The 23315-nt window shown below is 40.2% G+C and overlaps 1 protein-coding gene across 1 annotated transcript in view; it reads left to right on the top strand.

The window, feature by feature from the left end:
* The window catches only part of LOC123498229, an 84889-nt gene that overhangs the window by 1113 nt on the left and 60461 nt on the right, over window positions 1–23315 (top strand). The window contains exons 2-3 of the mRNA XM_045245392.1: window positions 2625–3211; window positions 3415–3629. Of these exons, the coding sequence (XP_045101327.1) occupies window positions 2625–3211; window positions 3415–3629 (802 nt within the window). The remainder of the gene's footprint in view (window positions 1–2624; window positions 3212–3414; window positions 3630–23315) is intronic.

The following is a 23315-nucleotide window of genomic DNA, read 5'->3' as shown; positions in this document are numbered from 1 at the left end:
GATTGTGGTAGCAACAACTCGGGGAGGTGCATGTGTATTCTTACATAATGTAAGGCACTGCTCATGTTTTTGTGTTTTCACATGTTTTTCGTGTTTTCACTCATATTGGCTGATTATAGTTACGTATGTTTTTATCAGGCGTGGGTGACGATGTTGTCACAATAGCGGGGTCGGGATCTACCTCCAACCTGTGCACTTTGCGTCTTGTCCCGCCTTGTCTATCACTTTTATCACTAAACTTTAGCTTCCTCTTAGCACCAGGAGCCATAGTTGTAAATAATAGTTCCTTAAATAAGTAAATACGTAAATACGTAAATAATTATCACCGCGACACGACGCTCACGCACCTCACAGAAATTTGCGGGAGACTAGCTGGCTAGAGCGGTGTGCTTCCTGGGAGCCGACAGTACTACCATAGGACTACGTCATGACCAAATATAGCAGCGCTACCAATGCTAGCGCGGTTTTTATTAGCGCTCAAAGTAGCTGCCCCATTTAAGGACTGTCGGAAGTGTGCTATGCAGCCGTATTTAAGGCCTGTCGGAGTTTTCGGGTTAATGAAATTGACTGGTCCGTGGTATACCAGGAAGGGGATATGCAATTGAAATACGATAAATTTATGGATTTATATAACTGCTGTGAAGAGGTTTGTGCCATATCGCAGAAAGAGGACTTTAAATAATAAACAGTGGTTTAATAGAAATTGTGAAGAAGCAAAAAAGAACAAAGAAAAGGCATGGAAGAAACTTAAGAAAAACAGTGATGTATTATTAAGAGAAGTTTACAAAACAGCAAGGAATAGATATGTTGAAGTAAGGAGAACAGCACAGAAGGAATATGAACAGAGGGTGGTGGAAAACTGTGATAGTGACCCAAAAATGTTTTACAAATTCATAAATGGAAAACTAAATAAAAGGGAGGCAATAGAAAAGGTAAAAATGGGAAGAAGTATATGAGGATGCTGGAGATATAGCTGAAATTTTGAACGACAACTTTTGCAAAGTGTTTACAAAGGAGGAGCATTTTATGGGAGGAAGGCCTACGGAAATAAAGCAAATGCAGGACATCATGGTTACTAAGGAAGATGTAAGGAAAATTATAAGCAATCTGGATATTAATAAATCAATGGGGCCTGATGGCATATCTGGGAGGTTGCTAAAAGAATGTAAGGATCAATTGTTGAACCCCATATTTGATATTGTGGAAACCTCCATACGAACAGGATTAGTCCCAAAGAGTGGAAAAGAGCTGACATTGTGCCTATATATAAGAATGGTAGTAGAATGGAACCGCTAAATTATAGACCAGTATCGTTGACTAGTATATTGTGCAAGGTATGTGAAGAAGTAATTAAAGCTAAGTGGAGTGAGTATCTAGAAAGTGAAAACATTCTGAGTGAAAGGCAGTTTGGTTTCAGAAAAGGAAGATCGTGTATCCAATTTATTATGTTTTTATTCAAGAGTGACTGACATACTACAACATAGAGAGGGATGGGTGGATGCTATCTACCTGGACTTGAGAAAGGCCTTTGATAAAGTACCACACAATAGACTGATGTGGAAACTAAAGAAGATTGGAGGAGTAAATGATAAACTAGCAAAATGGATGGAAAATTACTTAATGGGAAGAGAAATGAGAACAGTGGTGAGAGGAAGGAAGTCCGAGTGGAAGAAGGTAACCAGTGGAGTTCCACAAGGGTCAGTGCTTGGTCCCATCATGTTTTTGATTTATGTTAATGATATGCCAGTAGGAATTGACAGTTACATGAACATGTTCGGACGATACTAAAATTATGAGGAGAGTAAAGAATGTGGAAGATTGTAACAAGTTACAGGAAGATCTTGATAAAATATATGAGTGGAGTAAAGAGTGGCAGATGGAATTTAATATAGACAAGACCCATGTTATGAAAATGGGAAGAAGTAGATACAGACCAAACAGGGATTACAGGCTGGGTGATGAGAAAATTAAAGAGACCAATGAGGAGAAAGACTTAGGAGTAACCGTGCAAAACACTTTGTCACCGGAGAAACACATTAACAAGATATTTTGGAAAACATATAACATGCTTCAAAATATTGGCCTTGCATTCCACTACCTAGATGAAGGAATGATGAAGAAGATATTATGTACCTTAATAAGACCCCAGTTAGAATATGCAGCTTGTGTCTGGTCACCGCATATGAAGAAAAATGTGAAGAAGGTGGAAAGGGTACAGAGGCTGGCAACAAGGATGGTACCAGGACTCAGGGAGTTAGACTATGAGGAAAGACTGAGGAAGCTGGGGCTGACCACATTAGAAGAGAGAAGAACAAGAGGAGACATGATAACTATGTATAAATTGGTGAACAAGATTGACATACTGGACAGAGAGTTGATAAAGGTGACCACAAGTAATCATCTCCGAGGACATGGAAAAAAAGCTAATAAAAGACATCTGTCTAAATGACGTGAGGAAGTACAGTTTCCCGCATCGTAGTATTGATAAGTGGAATAAACTGAGCAGTGATGTCGTTGAAGCAGTGTGTGTCAGTCAGATGAAAGAGAGATATGACAGGAGTGGACAAGGAGACAGGACACAGAGAGCTTAGCTTCACTTCACTACCATCACTCCCGGGGCCGAGCTCGGCAGGCGTGGCGTCAGAGTCTGCTGTGTTTGAGGACAGAGTTGCCTTGGATAAGCTATCTAGCCTAGTGTCGGGCCTTATTGACAAGCTGAACAGGACCCCGGCACCGCCGGATGCATCTACGGACACCAGGAATGACTTTAGTGGTTTTCATGCCCTCTCGTCATCTAAAGACGAGGCGGGGGTTGCCCCTGCTAGCCAGCCAGACCCTCTTGATGGGTTAGACCACCTCACTCGTGACGATGATGTAGATGAAGATTTTCCGAGGGCTTTGGGTGACCTTTCTGGCCACTTCCATGGCGAGGAGGAGAAGGGAGAGCCGCTCGCCGACAGCTTGGCCACTATCCTCAACGCTAGCCTTCGCCATCAGCCTGTGTCTGAAAGTGTAAAGTTAACGTGTGCAAAGATTAAGCTCCCGAGTAATGTGCCGAACCTCACGATGCCTGTGACAAACGCAGCTATAACCAAGGCCATGAGTGTGAATGGATGTCTGGTAGATGCCAAGCTTTTCCAGACTAACTGCCTGTTGACAAAGGCAATAGTTCCCATTGCTGTGTGTGTTAATGATATTGGACAGAAGAAAGGTAAGAGCTTGTCGTTTTATTTAGATGGCCTTAATAGTTGTTTGCGCCTTCTTACTTCAGCATTGAATTACCTCAACCAGTTGCGGAAGGATGTGGCCTGAATCCATGTCCATGACTCGGCCATGGTCGATCTCTGCAAATGGGAGTGTGATGAGGGTCAGCAGGAGTTATTTCCCTTTGATGTGACCCGCAAGTGTGAGTAGATCCACAAGGTAGGTTGGTTGGGCCGGCCGTCTCTCCGCCCTTCCTCCAAGACGTCTGGCAAGAGGTTTTCTTCCTCTTCACGGTCATCACACCGTCCCTCTCAGGCTCATTACCAGTCCCGCCCTCGTTCTCAGACCCGGCCTTTTTTCGGCCAGCAGCCTCCCCAGGGGAAGGGGATGCACGGGCCGAAACTACACCAGCACTAATCCCTCTGGTGAGTTCCTCAATTCCACAATTAGTTAATACTCATGATGATTTTAGAGTAGGTAAAATTATTTCTGCTGAGTCCATGTGGAGGTCTCTGACTCAAGATTCCTGGATTTATGTGGTGAGGGGGAATTTTCTTGATTTTGTGTCTTTGCCTATTCAGACTGTACCTCCTCGTCCTCTAACCCTGTCTCAAGCCGATGATTAGGCTTTGGACAATGCTTTACATCACTTCCTTATTCAGTCAATTGTGGAGCCTTGTTTACCTGATGTTCATGGTTTCTTTTCAAATGTTTTTCCTATCATCAAGCCAGTTGGCCCAGCAAGAGTCATTCTAAATTTAAAATACTACCTTAATTTTCATGTGCCTTACGTACATTTTAAGATGGATACATTGAAGGATGTCATACCCTTAATTTACCCTAACTGTTTCTTTGTTACAGTGGATTTTAAGGATGCTTATTACTCCATTTATGTTAGGCCTGAGGACAGGAAATGGCTACAGTTTATGTGGAAGGGCCGTTATTACAGATTTACTTGCCTCCCGAGTTATCTTCTGCCCTCGCATTTTTACAAAGTTAATGAAACCTGTCTTTTCCCACCTGCGATCCCTTGGGATGGCCGTGTTATGTTATTTGGATGACTGTCTTTTCAATGCTTCATCAGTAGAGATTTTACAGGCTCAGGTCAGCTATGTCTTGCATTTCTTTGATTCCCTGGGTCTCACTGTCAATGTGCGGAAGTCGGTTCTGGAGCCTACAAAGAAGGTTACGTTCCTTGGTGTGGTGTTGGACTCTGTCGCCATGACTACCACCTTAACATCTCGTAGGAAGGAGCGCATTAAGGAACAAGGCTTGCTGCTACTTAAGGGTAACGTCACTTTACGAGTACTTACCAAGTATGAAGTTTGATCGTAATTTCACGAACATTCAACGACGTCACAGTGGTGTACAACGCCCTCCCTCCCTACCCTGTCTGTTTTGTGATCCTCACTTTAGGGCGAAGGGTCCTTGTGGTAATTTGTAACTGCTTCCGCAAACCTCCTCTCTAAAAGTGACTGACGGTGGAAATGGTAGCATGGCATCTGGTTGTACACCACTGTGACGTCGTTGAATGTTCGTGAAATTACGATCAAACTTCATACTTGGTAAGTACTCATTTAATCTTACAAATAGTGGCGATCCGGATATGCGGGCGATTGTTGTAATTCATTTATTTTTTTCTCACGAGATTCTTGAGAATTCATCTCTTGTCCTCATTTTTCTGTTACTCCAGCTACTGTCAAAGTAAAAGGGTCTGCAGTACAGGGTTAAACCCTACTCCCCCCTAGAGTCCGACCAGTTTCTATTTCTATAGCCTCTTGTTCTACACTGATATTTAAATAGTGAACAATGACCTTCTCTCTCCTGCTAGTGGCTTCAATTTTACTAGTGGGGCAAAGAATTCATGAAGTATTGCTTTTACAAGGCTTAAAGATTCCCTCCTGTACGTCTACTATGGGCATAGTGCAAGTTATGTAACCAACAGTTGCAGGGGGGTAATCTTATATCTTCTATTGTAACTACTTGTATATGTTTGGTCTCTGGTAATCTGTTAATGTCAGGGTCTCTTTCATCTACACACTCTTTCTTTTCATTATGATTCTTCTCTCTGTCATTTCTATCTTTGTGTGTTTTGGTTCCTTATCTTTGACACTTTTGGTACTCCTTACTCACTGTGACCTTGCCCTTGGTCTTTCCTTTTGTTTTGATTTTCCCTTTCGCTTAATATTATGCTCTCACGGCTTTTGTTTTGATTTCCTCTCCTGCTTTTGTTTACAACAGTATATCTATTCTCACTCTTTGGCATCTCCAATACTATTTCACCAATGACACTTACTTCTATGAGACTGTTCTTTCATCCTTTTCTAATTCTTATATCTATTTCATTTTCCCTTAAGTAATCTCTGCCAAGCATAATGGGGGTAGGCAATTCTATACCTTCAGTTGTTATCATAGTCTCTTCTTTTATATTCTTTCCTGTTTTTATTGCTTTATCTCTATTTTCTATTGCGTGGGAATTCACAGCAAAAATGTGTGCTGACTTTTCCTCTGTCATTTTAGTATCTCTATTCATTCTTTGGATAAAATCTTTTTCACTGAGACTTACACAGACCCCAGTATTGAGCATGGCAATTACTTCTGTAAATGTACCATTTGTTAGTTTCATTTCAAGTCAGATAGCTATTATTCCGCATTCTTCTATTTCAGGTATTTTGGATATTTTGTATGCAGGATTATGAGCATACCTTGCTTTCTGCATTATGAGCATACCTGAAGACCTTGCTTTCTGTTCCCAACCATCTGTGCAATGAGTTGGATTTTTTTTTTTTTTTTTTTTTTTGTGGGGGAGGGTCCTGATGCCTTTCATTGGATCTCTTGAGGGCTCGCCTGCATTGGTACAGTTTATGATTTTTCGTCCACAATTAGAGCAGGGTATGTGGCATTCTCAAGTTGTATAGTTCCATAGACCACAGTTCTCACAGGGTGCTTCAGCCCTAGTTTTGCAATTGCGAACCATATGACTGGGTAGATTACATAGGTATCATCTAAACTGCTGAGTTTTTGTTCTCTTGGGGATGGCTCCTTGCAGTCTATTTATTCCCATTCTGTTAGGAGTTTCACTTGGTGTCCAATTGGCTGCCCTGCCAACTGCATTGATGGGTCGCCTTATTTTTTGTTTTCACATCCTCATTGCGTAACTTATACTGAGGATTCAAGTATACTAGGTCCATGACTGTTCTATAAACTTATCTGGGACAATGTTTTGCACGACATGGTATGAGGGATTTTATCTCCGTTGATATTTCTTCTAGAAAGCTCCTAATGAGCTCCTTTTCAAATAGATCCTTATGTCCTGGTTCAGCTTCTTGCAAGGGAATCTAATTGTATATAGAAATCAAGAAGCATCTCACCTGGTTCTCTTTTCGTTCTTAGCATTAGCTTAGTCATTAGGACTACATAATCCTGCTTTTAAAGGAAGAGTTTTAAAAAGGGGTCCTTTACCTTCTCCCAGTCATATCCACATGTTTTGACTGCTGAAAGTAGGTATTCCTGTACTCTACCCAATGAGTATGCTTTGGCTACTTCAATTCAGCCCTCATCAGTCTAATTTTGGGTTGTACTTGATTCAGTATCCTGAATCTATTGCTGAGCATTGCTACTACAGATTTAGTCAGGATAATTAGGCTGTTTCTCTTTGCCTCTGCAAAAGTATTGCAGTCCCGTGATTTTACTAAAGTCATTTGTGGTATTCTTGGTAATAAGGTCTGCTAAATCTGAGGATTTTACTGTAGATGTGGCATTTGCATTCGTGCCACTGATTCCTACATTTGCTGTTGGATTTATCTGTAAATCCGAGTCTGAATCCCCGTGATGTGCTATGTTTTTCTACCACCACTTGTCTAAAGAATTTGAATTTCGTGAAACAAATGTTTATTCAGGGGAGCAATGAATGACTCTCATTCACATATGACAGGTATATATTGTAGCACTTATGTAATAGTGGTTTTACCAGCATATACATTTATCCCACTACTGCCACCACTTTTGTGACCAGTTCTTAGGGCACTTTTATTATCCATTTGATCAACTGATTTCGTTAATTAGTCTCTTCTCATGGAGAGGTCCTAGGTGGGTTTATGTGTATGGTTGATAGAACCATTATCAATTTCTTTGATATATTAATCTATTTACACTTAGTATTTCTTTGTCACTGATGTTAACGGCAAGTTCATATCATGTGGTCAACCAACCTTACCCTATCTTATGACGAGATTTCACTCTTTATAATAAAGTGCTAGTACTGATTGTTTCCTAATTAAATCCTAACCAATCTTAATATTGATAACATCTAAACACTGAAAATACACACAGAAATTAATGGAATGTGTTCCTAAAATAAACTAACTCCCTTGCCTTGCTCTAAGCTCTACTTATGACCAACAGAGTGTTGAACTACGTACTTCTTCCTCTTCCGTTTCTTCTCTTGCTATAACCATGTCTTCCTCTCCTTATTTCTTCTATTTCCATTCTTCTTTTTCCTTCCTTCTTTTTTCTTTCTTCCGTATTTCTCTCTTCTTTCTTTCTTCCTCTCTTCTTTCCTCTTTCTTCTTTGTTTCTCTTTTCTTTGCTCATTATTTCTTTTCTTCTTTCTTTTTTCTTCCTTATATTTCTACTTTGGGCCCATGGGGACAGAGAAGTGTCTAGACTGCTATTGGAGGGCTTTCTAGAGGGCTTAGGTAAGCAGCAGGTTTGGGCTTAGATTTTTTTTGAGGGATCAACCTTTCCAATTTACCTGTCTGCCATAAGGCTTAACGTCTGCATCTTGGATTTTTACCAGGCAATTAAAACCAGTTCTCTCTCATTTATATAAACTTGGTATTACTGTGGTGTGTTATATTGATGATTGTATTTTTATTGCAACTTCTAGCAAGGAACTACGCCACTATTTAGGCTATGCCTTGCACCTTCTTGATTCTGTTGGGCTCACAGTAACTGGAACCTTCCCAAGAGGTGGAATTTCGTGGGGTTGTGTTGAATGCAGTTGACTTGACTGCCACTCTAGCCCCTCAGAGAAAGAAACATATCAAAGAGCAAGGATCACAGTTGTTATGGGGAGACATTACGTGACTTGGCTTCTTTCATTGGTTTGGCCATGGCTGCTGAACCTACAGTAGAATTTGTCCCTCCCCTCAGATACAAGTACAGGCAACTCCCGCTTAACGAAGGGGTTATGTTCCTAAAAAAAACCTTCGTTAAAAGAAACTTCATTAAGCGAACCGATTATAACAAGTTTAACCCCTGACTTGAACTTCCATTGAGAGTAAACAAAGCGAGAGTGCATCATAGTACAGTGAAAGGCTTAATGAAAGCAAAAATTATGAAGTTAAACATTTAGGCAGTTTAATTTAAGACTAAGTCATTATAATGTACACTAATGTATGTATGTAAGTAACTTTATAATGTTGATGATCTTGAATTTATGAAGGGAGGGAGAGTGGAGCGGGAAATTTGCTAGCTGGCAAGCTGTGGAATGTAAACAAAGGGCACATCATTGTACCTCATACAAAACTTATGTACCACATTTCCACAAGGCTTTCCATTTTATCTATTACAGAGTCACGAGTTCAGGTGGTTCTTTTAGCATACACCAGCCTTCTTAATAGAATCTGCTGACTTGAAAATAGTAGAGACAGTAGATGGAGTCGAGATGGTGGGAAGCAATGCTATTAGTTTTCTTGCCTCTCTCATGTCTGTGAATAATATCCAGCTTCACTTCCAGAGTAAGAAACTTCCTGGTCTTAGCAATGCTAGGCGACATTACAGGGTGTTTTGGTGGTAAGTTGCGTGAGGGAAGGCGAGCTGCTGGCGACGCTACTATTGTTTTGAACAGGGGGAATGAGTGGTGTGCGTGTTGTCCACCAGAGGCGCTGGTGTATTCAAAAGCCTGTCGGCTTGCATGATATGGCGGGGCTTTCAGACTTGGAAAAAAATTACCTGGATGAAACTTCGTTAAAGCGAGTTTCGTGTTCGATAAACGAGCAGATGGTAGTAAAATGAAACCTTCGTTGTAGCGAAATTTCGTTGTGTGAACATTCATTTAGCGGGGGTTGCCTGTATTTTGAGATAATTCAAAACAGGGAACTGGCACTCAACTTAGGTAATCACTTTTCTAAAGCTACTTTGGACTTACATTCATTAAGTCTCATCAATTGGTGGGTTAACAACATTGATTTTCAGACCATGTCTCCACGCCTATCCCCTTCTCACTTTGAGTTGTATTCTGATGCTTGCGTGTCTGTTGGACATTCTAAGATAGGGAGCCTCTAGGCTCATAAAAATTAAACCATATTAATTGTCTAAAGTTGAAGGCAATCCTCTTTGGCGTACAATCCCTTTGAAAGGATTGTCGAGACAGGCATGTTCATCTTCGCTCTGACAACTCCACTGCATCGCTTCCATGAAGCGATGTGGGAGCACAAAACTTAATTTTAATGCCTTAACAGACGAGATATTCTCTTGGGATGAATCATGAGGTATTACTTAATCAGCAAAGTACAGGCAACCCCCGTTTAACGAAGGTTCACACAACGAAATTTCGCTATAACGAAGGTTTCATTTTACTACCGTTTGCTCGTTTAACGAACACCAAACTCGCTTTAACGAAGTTTTATGCAGGTAATTTTTTTCCAAATTTGAAAGCCCCACTGTATCATGCAAGCTGACAGGCTTTTGAATACATCAGGAGCTGCTGGTACTAAGGCCTGCCTCAGGAGAAATCCTGAGACATCTGTAGAATAAAGATCAAGATCAAGCCTCTCGTGGACAACACAGGCTCTGCCGATACAAAGGCCTGACTCAGAAGAAATTCTGTGTCACCTGTAGCATCAAGATCAAGATCAAGATCACACGCACCACTCACTGCCCAGTCAAAACATAACAGCGTCACCAGCAGCTCATCTTCCTTAGTTCAACTTACCACCAAAACACCCTGCAATGTGGCCTAACGTTCCTAAGAAGACCAGGAAGTGTCTTACTCTTGAAGTGAAGCTGGGTATTATTCACAGACAAGAGAAAGGCCAGAAAACTAATAACATTGCTTCCCACCATGGCTTGACTCCATCTACTGTCTACTATTTTCAAGTCAAGAGACTCTATTAAGAAGGCTAGTGAGACCTCATCTTCCTTGCAAGCTAAAAGAACCACCAGAACTCGTGACTCTACAATGGATAAAATGGAAAGCCTTGTGGAAATGTGGTACATAAGTTTTGTATACAGTACCATGATGCGCACTTTGTTTACATTCACAGGTTGCCGGTTAGTGTATTTCCCGTTTCACTTTCCCTCCCTTCATAAAGTTAAGATCATCAACATTATAAAGTTACGTACATACATACATTAGTGTACATTATAATGACTTAAATTAAACTACCTAAATGTTTAACTTCATAATTTTTACTTTCATTAAACCTTTTACTGTACTATGATGCACTCTCGCTTTGCTTACTCTCAATGGAAGTTCAAATCAGGGGTTAAATTTGTTATAATCGGTTCGCTTAACGAAGTTTCGCTTAACGAAGTGTTTTTTAGGAACGTAACCCCTTCGTTAAATGGGGGTTGCCTGTATGTTGAGGGACTTTGTAATGTAGAGCCTCATAGAGAATCTAGAGTGCATAATGTGGATACCATATGGATGTTGCAACCCCATCTCTTCAGGAAACTATATCAGGTCTATTTTACACCAGAAACTTATTTGCTTCTACATAGTATCAATGCTCAAGTGGTTACTAATATATCTTGGAAGCCAAACCCTGCTGCAGCATATATTAATGCTTTCACCCTTGACTGGTCCAACAAGAGTTTATATGCTTTTCCCTCCTTCAGCTTGATTTCCAGGGTCCTGAAGAAACTACAGGAATCCCAGGCTACCCTTTTTGCAGTTCTATCACTGTGGCCGACTCAGGCATGGTTTCTGATGGTTCTTCGCCTACTGGTTCGACCCCCCTTTCTCCTTCCTTGATGCTACTTTACACTGCCACAAAAATCCCTCTTGCACACATCCACAGGCTCACAAGCTGATACTGGTTGCAATGCTGTTATCAAGAGATCCTTTGAAACCTGAGGACTTTTGCCAGAAATTGCCCAATTTCTCCTTGGATCATGGAGGAAGGGAACTTTATTACAATATGGGTCATATATTGGCTGATACCATATTTTACGGCTTGCAAGACGCTGCATCTTGGATGACGCACCCTAATATTTGAAAGAAATTTCTAAGAAAAAAAAAGTCATTTTCTTACAAGAACACATTCACCATATACCCGACCACTGAACACAAAAATATAAGAAGCAAGGAGTCTGCAAGACACTATTGTTTCAGCACTAATTACAAATTTGCTGGAACACTCACCACCAATTTAAAATCTATGTAAATAAAAACACCATAGGTAAATACATACACACAGTGAAGCAGTCCATCTCTTCTTCTAATTGTTTCAGTGGCAGGTGACAGCATGTATTGGACATGTTTATATTATGTAATCACTTGTCCGATCGCCGAAACCGAACACGTCAGTGCTGCAGTTCGTATTTATTTTATTTTGCAATTGTGCTTCACAGGCTTTATCAATGTGAATGTAATTCACAAGTGGAGTTTTGACTCTTGCTTGAACGAGTAAGCCATTTGGATGTTCTATTAATAAAGGTATAAAGGCACCTGGCATGTTTCACTGTTTGATCTGCTGCAGTCTCTGACGAGACAGCCAGACGTTACCCTACGAAACGAGCTCAGCGCTCATTATTTCCGATCTTCGGATAGGCCTGAGACCAGGCACACGTGTGTGCGTTTGTGTGTTTGTATGTGTGTGTTGCTATGAGACGAGGGAGCGGCCCATTTTCTCCACATGCCAAGTAGGCTCCAGGAAGGATTATGGTATTGGAAATACTTGTAACAGCTAAGTACTGATTTTACATAATATAAAAGGCTGAATGAAATAGTACTTAAGCTAACATCATAATGTAATGACTCAACATACAAATCCAGGTCGCTATCGGTCAAGTGTCCAAGCTCACTTGAGGTTGGGTGTTGCCTTACAATACAACATTCATCTTGGAAGACACACAAGTATTTTTCAGGATATTTTTTAGGAAAAAAAGTGCGTCTTGTAAGCTGTAAAATACGGTAGGTGTATTTTTTGCTTCAGCAGGGAAACTGATTAATTTCAGCCAGCTATAGCCTTACTCTTGGACTACCTCTTTTAAGAGTTTAGGAATGAGAAGGGATATAGTTATAGTTCTGTGAACACCATGCATTCTGCAATTTCAGCAATGACTCAGATTGATGACAGACCTGTGGAACAGCACTCACTAGTTACTCAGTTCCTGAAGTCAGTCTTCCAGGAGAGATCATCCCTTTCCCATTGTCATACCATCTGGGATCATGATGTTTTACTCAATTATCAATTAATCATGGGAGGCATACACCGGGGGGCCCGTCGCCTCACCTACCCTATGGCCCCATTTCAGGTGGTCACACCTCGTGAGTCTCCATGCAGGCTCCCTTCCTGTGTCAAGTAACTTCCAGCAGGAGGCATCGACTTGCCGCAGCCATGACTTCTGTGGACGTCCCCTTGGCCTCCTACATGCTGGGTTATCCCTCTCGGAGACAATTCGATGTGCAGGATCAGCTTCCAGGCAGCGTGCCACATGCCCATATAGTCACAGAACAGTTTATATTATGTTTTACTCACTTATATAAAATCTATGATACCTGACTATAATTGTCAAATATTCAATTGTCTAGGAAACTTACAGGTTTAATGTTATTGTTCTCTGGGTAATAAGGCCAGACGTTACATCTATTAGACATCAGGAACATGACAATTTCAGATTCCAAAGTTTCCTTCAGGATAGGCGACCCACTGAAAACTCTCGGCCGGCTTCTCATATGACTGAACTATATTTTATGTCTTATCCCATTGATAAATTGTTATGTGTTCACACTACTATTAGAGACTACATAGACAGAACTAACACCCTTAGGGAACCAGTTACTTATTTTCTTGACCACAAGACCAGACGTAGGTAATGACATTTCATGTGTAGGGATAACAAAATAAAAAAAAAAAGTAGATAATTGTAAATAATGCAACAATTATATCGGAGGCATGCATTCCACGAGAAATTACCCTACCGCATCCCCACCCTCACTTGCATCTGTCGATCAGCTGGAGTGTACAAATATAGCCACCCACAGAAGACTGGCTGCTCTATTAACCCGTCCGCTGCGGCACTATTTTTCAAAACATGTACCGCCAGTGCGGCAGGTTTGAGCAATTTTTTTTTATTGCGGAAATGGAATCCTTGTGGTCCAAAACCAAAGAAAAATAGGCTCTAAGTACCTGTTGTATATGTAAAGTTTTGTGATATAAGCCAAAACGTGTCTGAGCCAGGCATTTTCTACGCCCACTGTGGTGAGCGGTAAGTAGCAGCTGATGATGTTGCCGTATTGGTCACCATTTATATTTTACTTTGTCTACTGCATGTATATAATGTTTTTGTACCTCAAATTGTCAAGGCATGTTCGTAATGATTATATGCGAATGCAAAAGTAATTAAAAACAATAAGATAAATGACCACATGACAGTAATTATAATTACTCTCTCTCTCTCTCTCTCTCTCTCTCTCTCTCTCTCTCTCTCAGAATAGTATAAGCGATAGCATATATAGTGAGGTAGATAAGTGATGTGTTGTCATAGATGAGTGACATGAGTGCTGTGAAACAGATGAGTGAAATGAGTCATGTGTTGTGAAACAAAGGAGTATTGTGTTGTGAATTACTGTAAATGACTGACATGAGATAAGCCTCGTCCAAGGTCATGGACATAAACAAAGCACAGGCAATCTTCAGGGATGACTCTGTCAAAATTTGAGAGCTCGGTAATGCATTGGGAATATTTTACGAATATTTGTATTTGCCGACGCATAACGTGCGTTGTCCGCAGTCTTCGGAATTTTTTTACCGACGACACCGTGACGTCGTCCGCAGCCGACGGGTTAATCACGGAAGAGCTTGTTCATGACCCTGTAAACATTATTTATAGAATATATGTTTTAAGTAGGCAAGAGAGAGAGAGAGAGAAAATTAGGTGGATAGAGGCCATGCCACTGAAGAGGTTTGTTTACATTGTTTCCTCTCAGTGGTAAGCATCGCTGGAGGAGGTAGGCAGAGATTAGAGAAATTTGTTTTGCCTTTTTAGTTACATACACATGTGTAATTTATCAATGGATGAAAAAATATAAAGTAAGTGCAAAAGTTTATTCAATATTTTCACCTTGGAGAAAGATGTTTTTGGCTAATGGTGGTGAATGGAGGAGGAGGAGGAGGAGGAGGAGGAGGAGGGAAGGGAAGGGAAGGGATGCAGGCACTATTCACATGTAAACATGAAACAAATTAGAACTGCATTTTTTTTAGACAAAACAAAAAGGGGGTAATTAAATAAACAATCACAATGCATGAGATCCATGAGAAACGTGTAGATACTACGTCAGCTGAGGCTGGACCACTGTGCCAAGCTACCAACTAGGTGCAACATCTTCAAGCATGACTCGTATCTCAAAATTTCGTTTGTATTTCAAAACAAGAAATGGACCAAATTGTAGGTCATATCTCAAGAAATTCGTATCTCAAATAGCCCATATCTCAAAGTATCACAGTGTTTCAGGTAGCAATGCCACTCCATATGAAATTTTAATATTTGTATAATTTCTTTTCTCTTTTTCTTTTTTTTTCAATAGTGTGAATTTTTCCTTTTTTTTTTTTTTCCTTGCAAGAGAATTCTTTACTGAAAATGCAATGCAACCATCAATCCTTCAATGTAAAGAAATTTATTTTTATACAAGGAATAAAGTAGAGGGTAAAAAGTGGGTTTCTTAACTGGCCAAAAAAATTTGGCAATTTTCAGTGTTTTCACTACTCCAAGTTTCATGATCAATGAGTTACACACTATGCCTTTAGAACAAAGCAAGAGTAAAACTTGCAGGGGAGGTGTATATTGATAACATGACAGAAGGAGTGAAAAAGTATATGAATTTGTAAACTGATGATTCCAACTTACTTAAGGGGACCGTCCGGTAGCCATGGTATCGAAAAATCTGAAAAAAATTAAAAAATCCCCAAAACACCACCAGAGCATCCCCAAACATATGGCAACATAGTGATGGAGTATTTAGGGGAAATACGCTAAAATACGTGGGGTATTTAAACTTTAAAGGGCCCCTGCCACGCCTACCGCAGCCCAGGGCTTCCCCAATCTCCCCCACTCTCTGTACCATAAATGATGATAATAAGCACGGAAAAAGCCATTGAAAGTGGTTTCTTTGGTAAGGAAAGGTGGGCACTGGCAACTCAGTATTATGGAGTACACAGGAACACACCCTCTCCCCTTCCATTTCAGTGTCCATGTGACTGCAATGGGAGGAGGATCTATTGAGTATCTCGCCCATTATTTCACACCTTGCAAGCCACAATCCAGCCTATTTTACCTGCCTTTTTTGCCTTACAATATCTAAACAAATGGCACAAGTGGAAATTACAAGTTGTGACGACCATGCATGGATGGGAGACACCCTCGCCTTCGAGCGACTAGTAACTACAATCATTGTAGGGGCGGCCAGGTGCTGTATAAGTCATACAGAATATTCTAAACATGCCTAAAAAGGATATATGATGCACATGGTGGTGTATGAGCACAAAATATCTAACCCAAATAAATGGACAGGGTCATAAAGGACGAAAATGACATCTCTGGGGTTTTTTGCCTTTTTCTCAGTTTCCACTTTTTATCATTCAAATCGAATCTTCTCTCACATTTCTCAACGGATTTTCAATTTTGAGGTATCATTTTGAAGCTCTGTGAAGCTGCTACTTTTTCACCTCCTAGAATTTGGAATTTTTTTTTTAAGTGCCACAATATAATTAATTTTATATAAAAAAAAAAATTCATAATGGCCATCAAAATTTTAAAAAATCTAAATTCTATGAGGTGAAAAGTTTTGGTATACGACATACTTCATATCCGTACTGGCAAAATTAAAATATGTCCTCGAGTGACAAAGTTTATAGAAAAAAAATTCTTTTGTTTATTGATTTTTTTTATTTTTCATGCAGTTGTTTATGGGTTGATTCGCTTGTAACTACTAAACTAACATCATGTAATGAACATCTATCAGCGGAAAAAAAAAATTACCCACGTACCTCTTTATTTTCAATTTTTCAAAAACCTCACTGGACAGTCCCTTTAAAGAAATGGGATGGGAAAAGGATTGCCAACCATTTACAAGCGTAAGGATTTGAACAGAGTATGGGAATGGAATCATAGATGGGAAATGGAATTCAACATCAGAAAATTCAATGTAATGGAATTTAGGAAGAGTAAAAATAGAATACAGTGGTACCTTGAGATACGAGTTTAATTCATTTTATGACAGAGCTCGTATCTCAAAATAATTTTTCTTATTGAAATACATTGAAATGCCATTAATCAGTTCCAACCCCTTCAAAAAGAACAATCCCTTTTTTTTTTGTGTGTGTTTTCAGGTAAGAAAAGGAATTTATAAATAATAATTATTGTACAGAAACATATTAAAACATAACAAGATAATATGAATAGATGAACTACTCTTATAAAGTATATTTATCTCGGAGGGTGCATTCCATGGGACATTACCCTACTGCATCCCACCCTCACTTGGGACTGTTGATCAGCTGGTGTGTAATAATATAGCCACCCACAGAAAACTGGCTGCTCTAATAATCACAGAAGAGCTCATTGACAACCCTGTAAACATTATTCAATGAATAAATGGAGTTTTAAGTAGGGAAGAGAAAGAGAGAGAGAGAGAGAGAGAGAGAGAGAGAGAGAGAGAGAGAGAGAGAGAGAGAGAGAAAGAGGCCACACCGCTACAGTTGTAGAGGTTTGTTTACATTGTTTTCCCCCCATCTGTGATAAGCATCAGTGGAGTAGGTAGGCAGAGATGGGATAAATTTGTTTTGCCTTTTCAGTTCGTATGCATTGCATACTTCACAAATACATGAAAATTTATATAAAATAAGAGCAAAAGTTTATTTAGTTTTCTTACCTTGGAGATAGACAATTTCAGCTAATAGTGGTGGATGGCAGAGGAGGATGAAGGGAGGGAGGAAGGGGTGCAGACACCATTCAAATGTAAATATTAAACGTAGATGAAAACTGCACTTTTTTTAGACAAAAAAGAAAAGTACAGGTAACTCTTGATTTACGCATGTTTAATTTATGCGTTTTTGTTAATATGCGGGCAAAATTTTTTCATAATTAATTAAATTTGCATGATCGGTTTGGTTATACGGGATTTGGCCCAACCGCATTTTCAAACTGAACGCCAAAGACAATTTCAAACTGCACTTCACAGAGTTCCTCAGCTGGCCGATAGGTGGGAGCTCCGCTGCTCACCATCAAGGATGCCTTAATCTACATCCAACAGTCCTGGGAACAAGTGCCAAGAAAATGTTTGAACAGTGTGTGGAAAAACCTGTGTCCACAGTTTGTGCATTCCTTCGAAGGCTTCGCTGTAGACGATGTTGTTTCCAAAGCCAACAAGGACACTGTCACTTTTACCAAAGATCTCAGCCTGGCAGAGGTGAAACAAGAGGACATTGAACAGTTGCTCCTGTCACACAAGCAACAGTTAACCAATGAGGACCTACTGGAAATAGAAGCAGAGAACAAGAGGAGGCACAAGCAGCAGCAGCAGTGGTGGCAGCAGACAAGAATGAAGGACTGGCCATTACAGCCAAGAGGCACAATGAAGCACTTGGAAAAATAAGAGAAGGTCTTGCCATGCTAAAGGAAATGGATCTCAATGTGGAGCGGAGCAGCACAGCAACAAGAAAAGCCATGGATGCACTCCTGCTACACATTGATGCAAAAAGAATTTTCCAAGAAAAAGCACCAGACCACCATGCTGCAGTTTTTCAAGAAAACCAGTGGAAGATGTAGTACCAAAAGAGGATGTGGACGATCCCGTGGAAGCGTTGGAAGCAGAGGAAGTGCAGGTGAATGATGACGTCCTTGACTTGGAGGTGGACAGCGACGGCGAGTGCTTCTGAAGGGTGAAGACATTGGCGTCCTGCGTTTATTTTTTAACTAGGGTTTACTTTTATACTGTGGAGTTATTTTAGATAAGTGAATTTTTTAATAAAGTGGAAAAGCTCAGAGGAAGATGATGGTGACTGACTGTGGTGTGAGTGGTGAAGGCAGTTATGCAGTGAGTGTCGTGTTTATGTATTCTTTGTTTTGTTGTTTTCTCTTATTATTTTTTGGTTTCTCTTATTATTTCTTGCTTTTCCCTTTACTTTAAATACACTTGTATTATTTAGAATGGTAAATAATAAAAACATGTTAATTTAGCCAAATAGAGTACAGGCAACCCCCGTTTAAGATCAAGATCACACGCACCACTCACTGCCCAGTCAAAACATAACAGCGTCACCAGCAGCTCATCTTCCTTAGTTCAACTTACCACCAAAACACCCTGCAATGTGGCCTAACGTTCCTAAGAAGACCAGGAAGTGTCTTACTCTCGAAGTGAAGCCGAGTATTATTCACAGAGAGAGGCTAGAAAACTAATAACATTGCTTCCCACCATGGCTTGACTTCATCTACTGTCTACTATTTTCAAGTCAAGATACTCTATTAAGAAGGCTAGTGAGACCTCATCTTCCTTGTAAGCTAAAAGAACCACCAGAACTTGTGACTCTACAATGGATAAAATGGAAAGCCTTGTGGAAATGCGGTACATAAGTTTTGTATGCAGTACCATGATGCGCACCTTGTTTACATTCCACAGGTTGCCGGTTAGTGTATTTCCCGTTTCACTCTCCCTCCCTTTATAAAGTTAAGATCATCAACATTATAAAGTTAGGTACATACATACATTAGTGTACATTATAATGACTTAAATTATTAAACTACCTAAATGTTTAACTTCATTATTTTTACTTTCATTAAACCTTTTACTGTACTATGATGCACTCTCACTTTGCTTACTCTCAATGGAAGTTCAAATCACGGGTTATACTTGTTATAATCGGTTCGCTTAACGAAGTTTCGCTTAACGAAGTGTTTTTTAGGAACATAACCCCTTCGTTAAACGGGGGTTGCCTGTATTTTGTACGAATTTTTTTGGACCATATCCCGCATACCCCCCTATTATCTATTTTTTCTTATAAGAATTACAAGTTTATTTTACGCGAATTTTGATATACGCGATGCCTCTTCGAAAGCATCTATCACGTAGGTCGAGAGTTACCTGTAACTTAATAATGTGAAAATGATGAAAGAACAATCATAGTGCATGAGATCCGCAGGAAACACATATTTACCATCTCAGCTGAGGTTGGACTGATGCGCCATGCCGCTGATTAGCGGCAACATCCCCAAGCATGAATCGTATTTCAAAAATTTCCTCATATCTCAAAATAAAAAAATTGACAAAATTGTAGCTCATATCTCAAAAAACTTGTATCTCAGAAATCTCAGAAATCTCGTATCTCATGGTACCACTGTACTTAGCAACTATGAAATGAGAAAACAAAGAGATTAAGAAAATAGCAAAAGAAAAGAACTTGGGAGTGATGGTAACTATCTGATGCATAATTTATCATTAGAGAAACATATAATGATGGGTAAAACCTGCAACCGTGTTAGGAACCAAAAAGTAGCAGTCAGACACATCTCGATGAGAAAATTATGAAGAAACTGATTGTAACTGATACACCCAACCAACCAAGGTTGAAATATTCATTAATAGTAGGCTTACAAAGTACGAAAATAGGTTACCAAAATTGGAGAGGATTCAGAGGTCAGCAACAAAGATGACTCCAAGTCTTTATCATACAAAAGAGAAGTCAAGAAATTTGAATCTACAGATGATCGAACAATGGAGGGAAACAGGAAATATGATTGCTAATGAATGGATTAAAAAAGTGAACCAGCATGGTTTGAAAACAAGGGATGTAGGGATTCAGGAAGACATGGAAAGAAGTTGAAAAGGTCATGTGTAGGAAGGATATTAAGAAAAAAAACAATCCTCTGCAAAGAATAGTAAAGACATGGAATAGCTTGAAGAAAGATGTAATTCATGCAAGATCAATTCATGATTTTAAGACTAGGTTGGATGATAGTATCATAGTGGATATAGAGACAGGTCAATATGAGCATAGCATTCTCTCCCATATACTACAACTAGGTAAAGGTAAATATTCTAAACAATAAAACCTGTCAGATAATTTATATGAACCAAGAAATATCTTTCCATTTAGTAATTACTAAGTCATAGTTGTTCATGATAAATAATTATTGACCATTACTAAAACTCTTATGTGTTTTATCAATATTTTATATTTTACCTTGTCAAATCACCCTCTGCCACGTGGAGCATTTCACATGAGATATCGCTGCCGCTCACCAGCTGTCAGTTGCTGGAACATTCTCGTGCTGTTCAGATGTTTCTTCACCGTGTTCAGCGTGTGATTCACCAGATTTGGCAATTCTCCCGCAGGTACATTGCCTTATACTCAGGTTGGATCTATGGTATGGGTTGGGCCAGCCATAGGGCATTGGTATGGGATGGGCCTGCCAATTTGCCAAATTGTTACAATTTGTGGGCTTTTACAGGCTTTCAGCTTGTTTTGGTACAGGTCAGCAGCCATGTCTGGTTCGGAGTACCGCGCAGCTCTTCCACCTGAGGTTCCCTTTTATAGCATTAGTAGGAGGAGTACCATGAGATCTTCAAGGGATGGAGTAAGGGCAGATTCCCATGCTGGTAGTGGTAGCTCCAGTGAATCCCCGGCGAGGTGGCAGGCGGGTCACGGTCTCTGCCACAGTGTGAACAACCCACATCGACGCATGGAGCATGCTTGGCCCCAGGCATCCCCTACATGGGACAGTTTGCCTGTACCTTCCTGGCAAGTGGTGTTGGACGAATTGGCACGCTTGAAAAGTGATGTTGCAAAACTGACTGCTAACAGGGCTCGTTCTCCACAACTTCAACAAGTGAATTTCCTGGCGAGTACTTCAGGACTACAGTGCCGGTCATTGCATTATGTGGCAAAACATCGGCAGACGGCGCGGCTGCGATATTCATTTCAGTCCCTATAATTTATGACTCGTTATATCTAGGTCGTGTATCGTACATCTGGCAGGTGAAATGTGACAGGCGGGTGATGTGCTGGGCGTCTGTCAAGGGTCACTTGATCAGTGATATAATCAAGCAGTGATTACACGCTACTTTGCTTCTCACTCTGGCCACGCTCTTTCTTAATTTTATTTCCCTGTTTTGAGATTTTGTCTCATTATGGGAAGGAGAAAGGACTTGTCCAAAGAGGATATTGTATCACTCATCAATCTGTACAAGGTAAAGAATCCAACAAAGGATATTGCTAAAATTGTAGGTGTGAGTGAAAGAACAGTGCAAGCGTGGACCAAGCGGTTTCGGGATGCTGGGCAGCTTGTCACACCACACCATAAAGGACGTCCCGGGAAAGCCCGTAAAACCTCACATCGTTCTTTAGCCATCCTCAAGTGTGAAGTTATTACAAATCCACGTATGACTGCACGCATGTTAAAGGAACAAAACCCTCATCTGTTGAATAATGTGTTAGTTAAGACAGTGCGTCGCCGCCTGCATGATGACCTTGACTTCCACAGCCACCGCCCAGTCAAGAAACCGCTCCTCACCCCTACACAACAGGCGCGTAGGGTCGCTTTTGCTAAAAAATATAGTGAGTGGGATGCGGCAAGGTGGCGAAACGTGCTGTGGAGTGACGAATTCATCTTCAGAGTGACTGACAACGCTCGAGGCAACGTTTATCGGCGTCTGGGAAGTGATCAGCTTGACCCTAAAATTTCTTACCACACAGTAAAGCATCCTGAATCTTTAATGGTGTGGGGATGCTTCACATTCTTTAACGTTGGTGAGTTGGTGGTGCTTCCCCATAATGAAATGATGAATCAAAAGAGCTATCTGGAGTTACTTTCTGATTATTTGCCCAGCTGTTTTGAAAAGTGCAGTGCTGAGGTGTTTCAGCAGGATGGTGTGCCATGTCACACTGCTAAATCAATGACACAGTGGCTCAGTGATTGTGAAGTGAACTTCATAAGTGACTGGCCAAGCAACTCACCCGACTTGAGCCCCATAGAAAACCTCTGGTCTATCATTAAGTGCCGTCTGCAGGGGAAAGACACCAGTACCCTCACCAAGCTAGAAACTGCCATTAAGGAGGAATGGCTCAATTTTTACCACATCATCCTTGAAAATCTTGCTAATTCACTGCCTTCACGCTTAAAGGAGTGCATTAGGAGGAAGGGAAAGCCCATCAACTATTAAGGGATGGTAAGTACCGATTTGACTTTATTTTTTTCAATATTATTCATACTGTTTATCAACAGAGTCGGCGCCGCATAATGCAATGACCGGCACTGTACAGCCACCAGTTTCGCCCGCTGTTTTTTCGGGCTTTGTGGTCTCCAGTAGTGAGGACGGGGAGGTTAAGAAGTTTTCGCCAGGCAGCAGTGTTATCACTGATCTATGTTATGTGTATCAATAAGAAAAAATGCCAGTAAAAGATTTTTGGAGCATAAAAAGATGAAAGCTCCAAATCAAAGTAATAGTATTTTAGTGAAAGTAAACCAAGCTATTGGCAATATACTGCATATAAAAAGAAGCTAGTGTTCTAGGTTTAGATTTCATCTTTCTTATAATGCATGAGAAATAATCCTTAGTTTGAGATATAGAAGTAAAAGGTGATTCTTGAATGAGTTGGTGAAGTATGAATAAGAGTTAATATGTCTAACAGCTTTTGCAATTGATTATTTAAGATAACTTTCAAATCCTAGTTATAACTTTTGAGTCTAGATACAACATGTGATGTCAAAACATATTCTTTTCACCGAAATTGTTTTCATCATTGCTGTTCAAGAATCAAATGTCACCTATGTGGTAAGATATGGTTTCCAGGTTGACTCAGAAGTGTTTTTTTTTTTTTGTTTTTTTTTCATAATTTAGTTTTCTTTCTATTCTTTATTCAAAGATGGAGTAAAATTTTCTGTGCAAA

This window comes from Portunus trituberculatus, chromosome 47 (genome assembly GCF_017591435.1).
Source record: "Portunus trituberculatus isolate SZX2019 chromosome 47, ASM1759143v1, whole genome shotgun sequence".
Classification (NCBI taxonomy): domain Eukaryota; kingdom Metazoa; phylum Arthropoda; class Malacostraca; order Decapoda; family Portunidae; genus Portunus; species Portunus trituberculatus.
The sequence above is the reverse complement of the archived record's forward strand: the minus strand, read 5'-3'. Positions and strand labels throughout refer to the sequence as shown.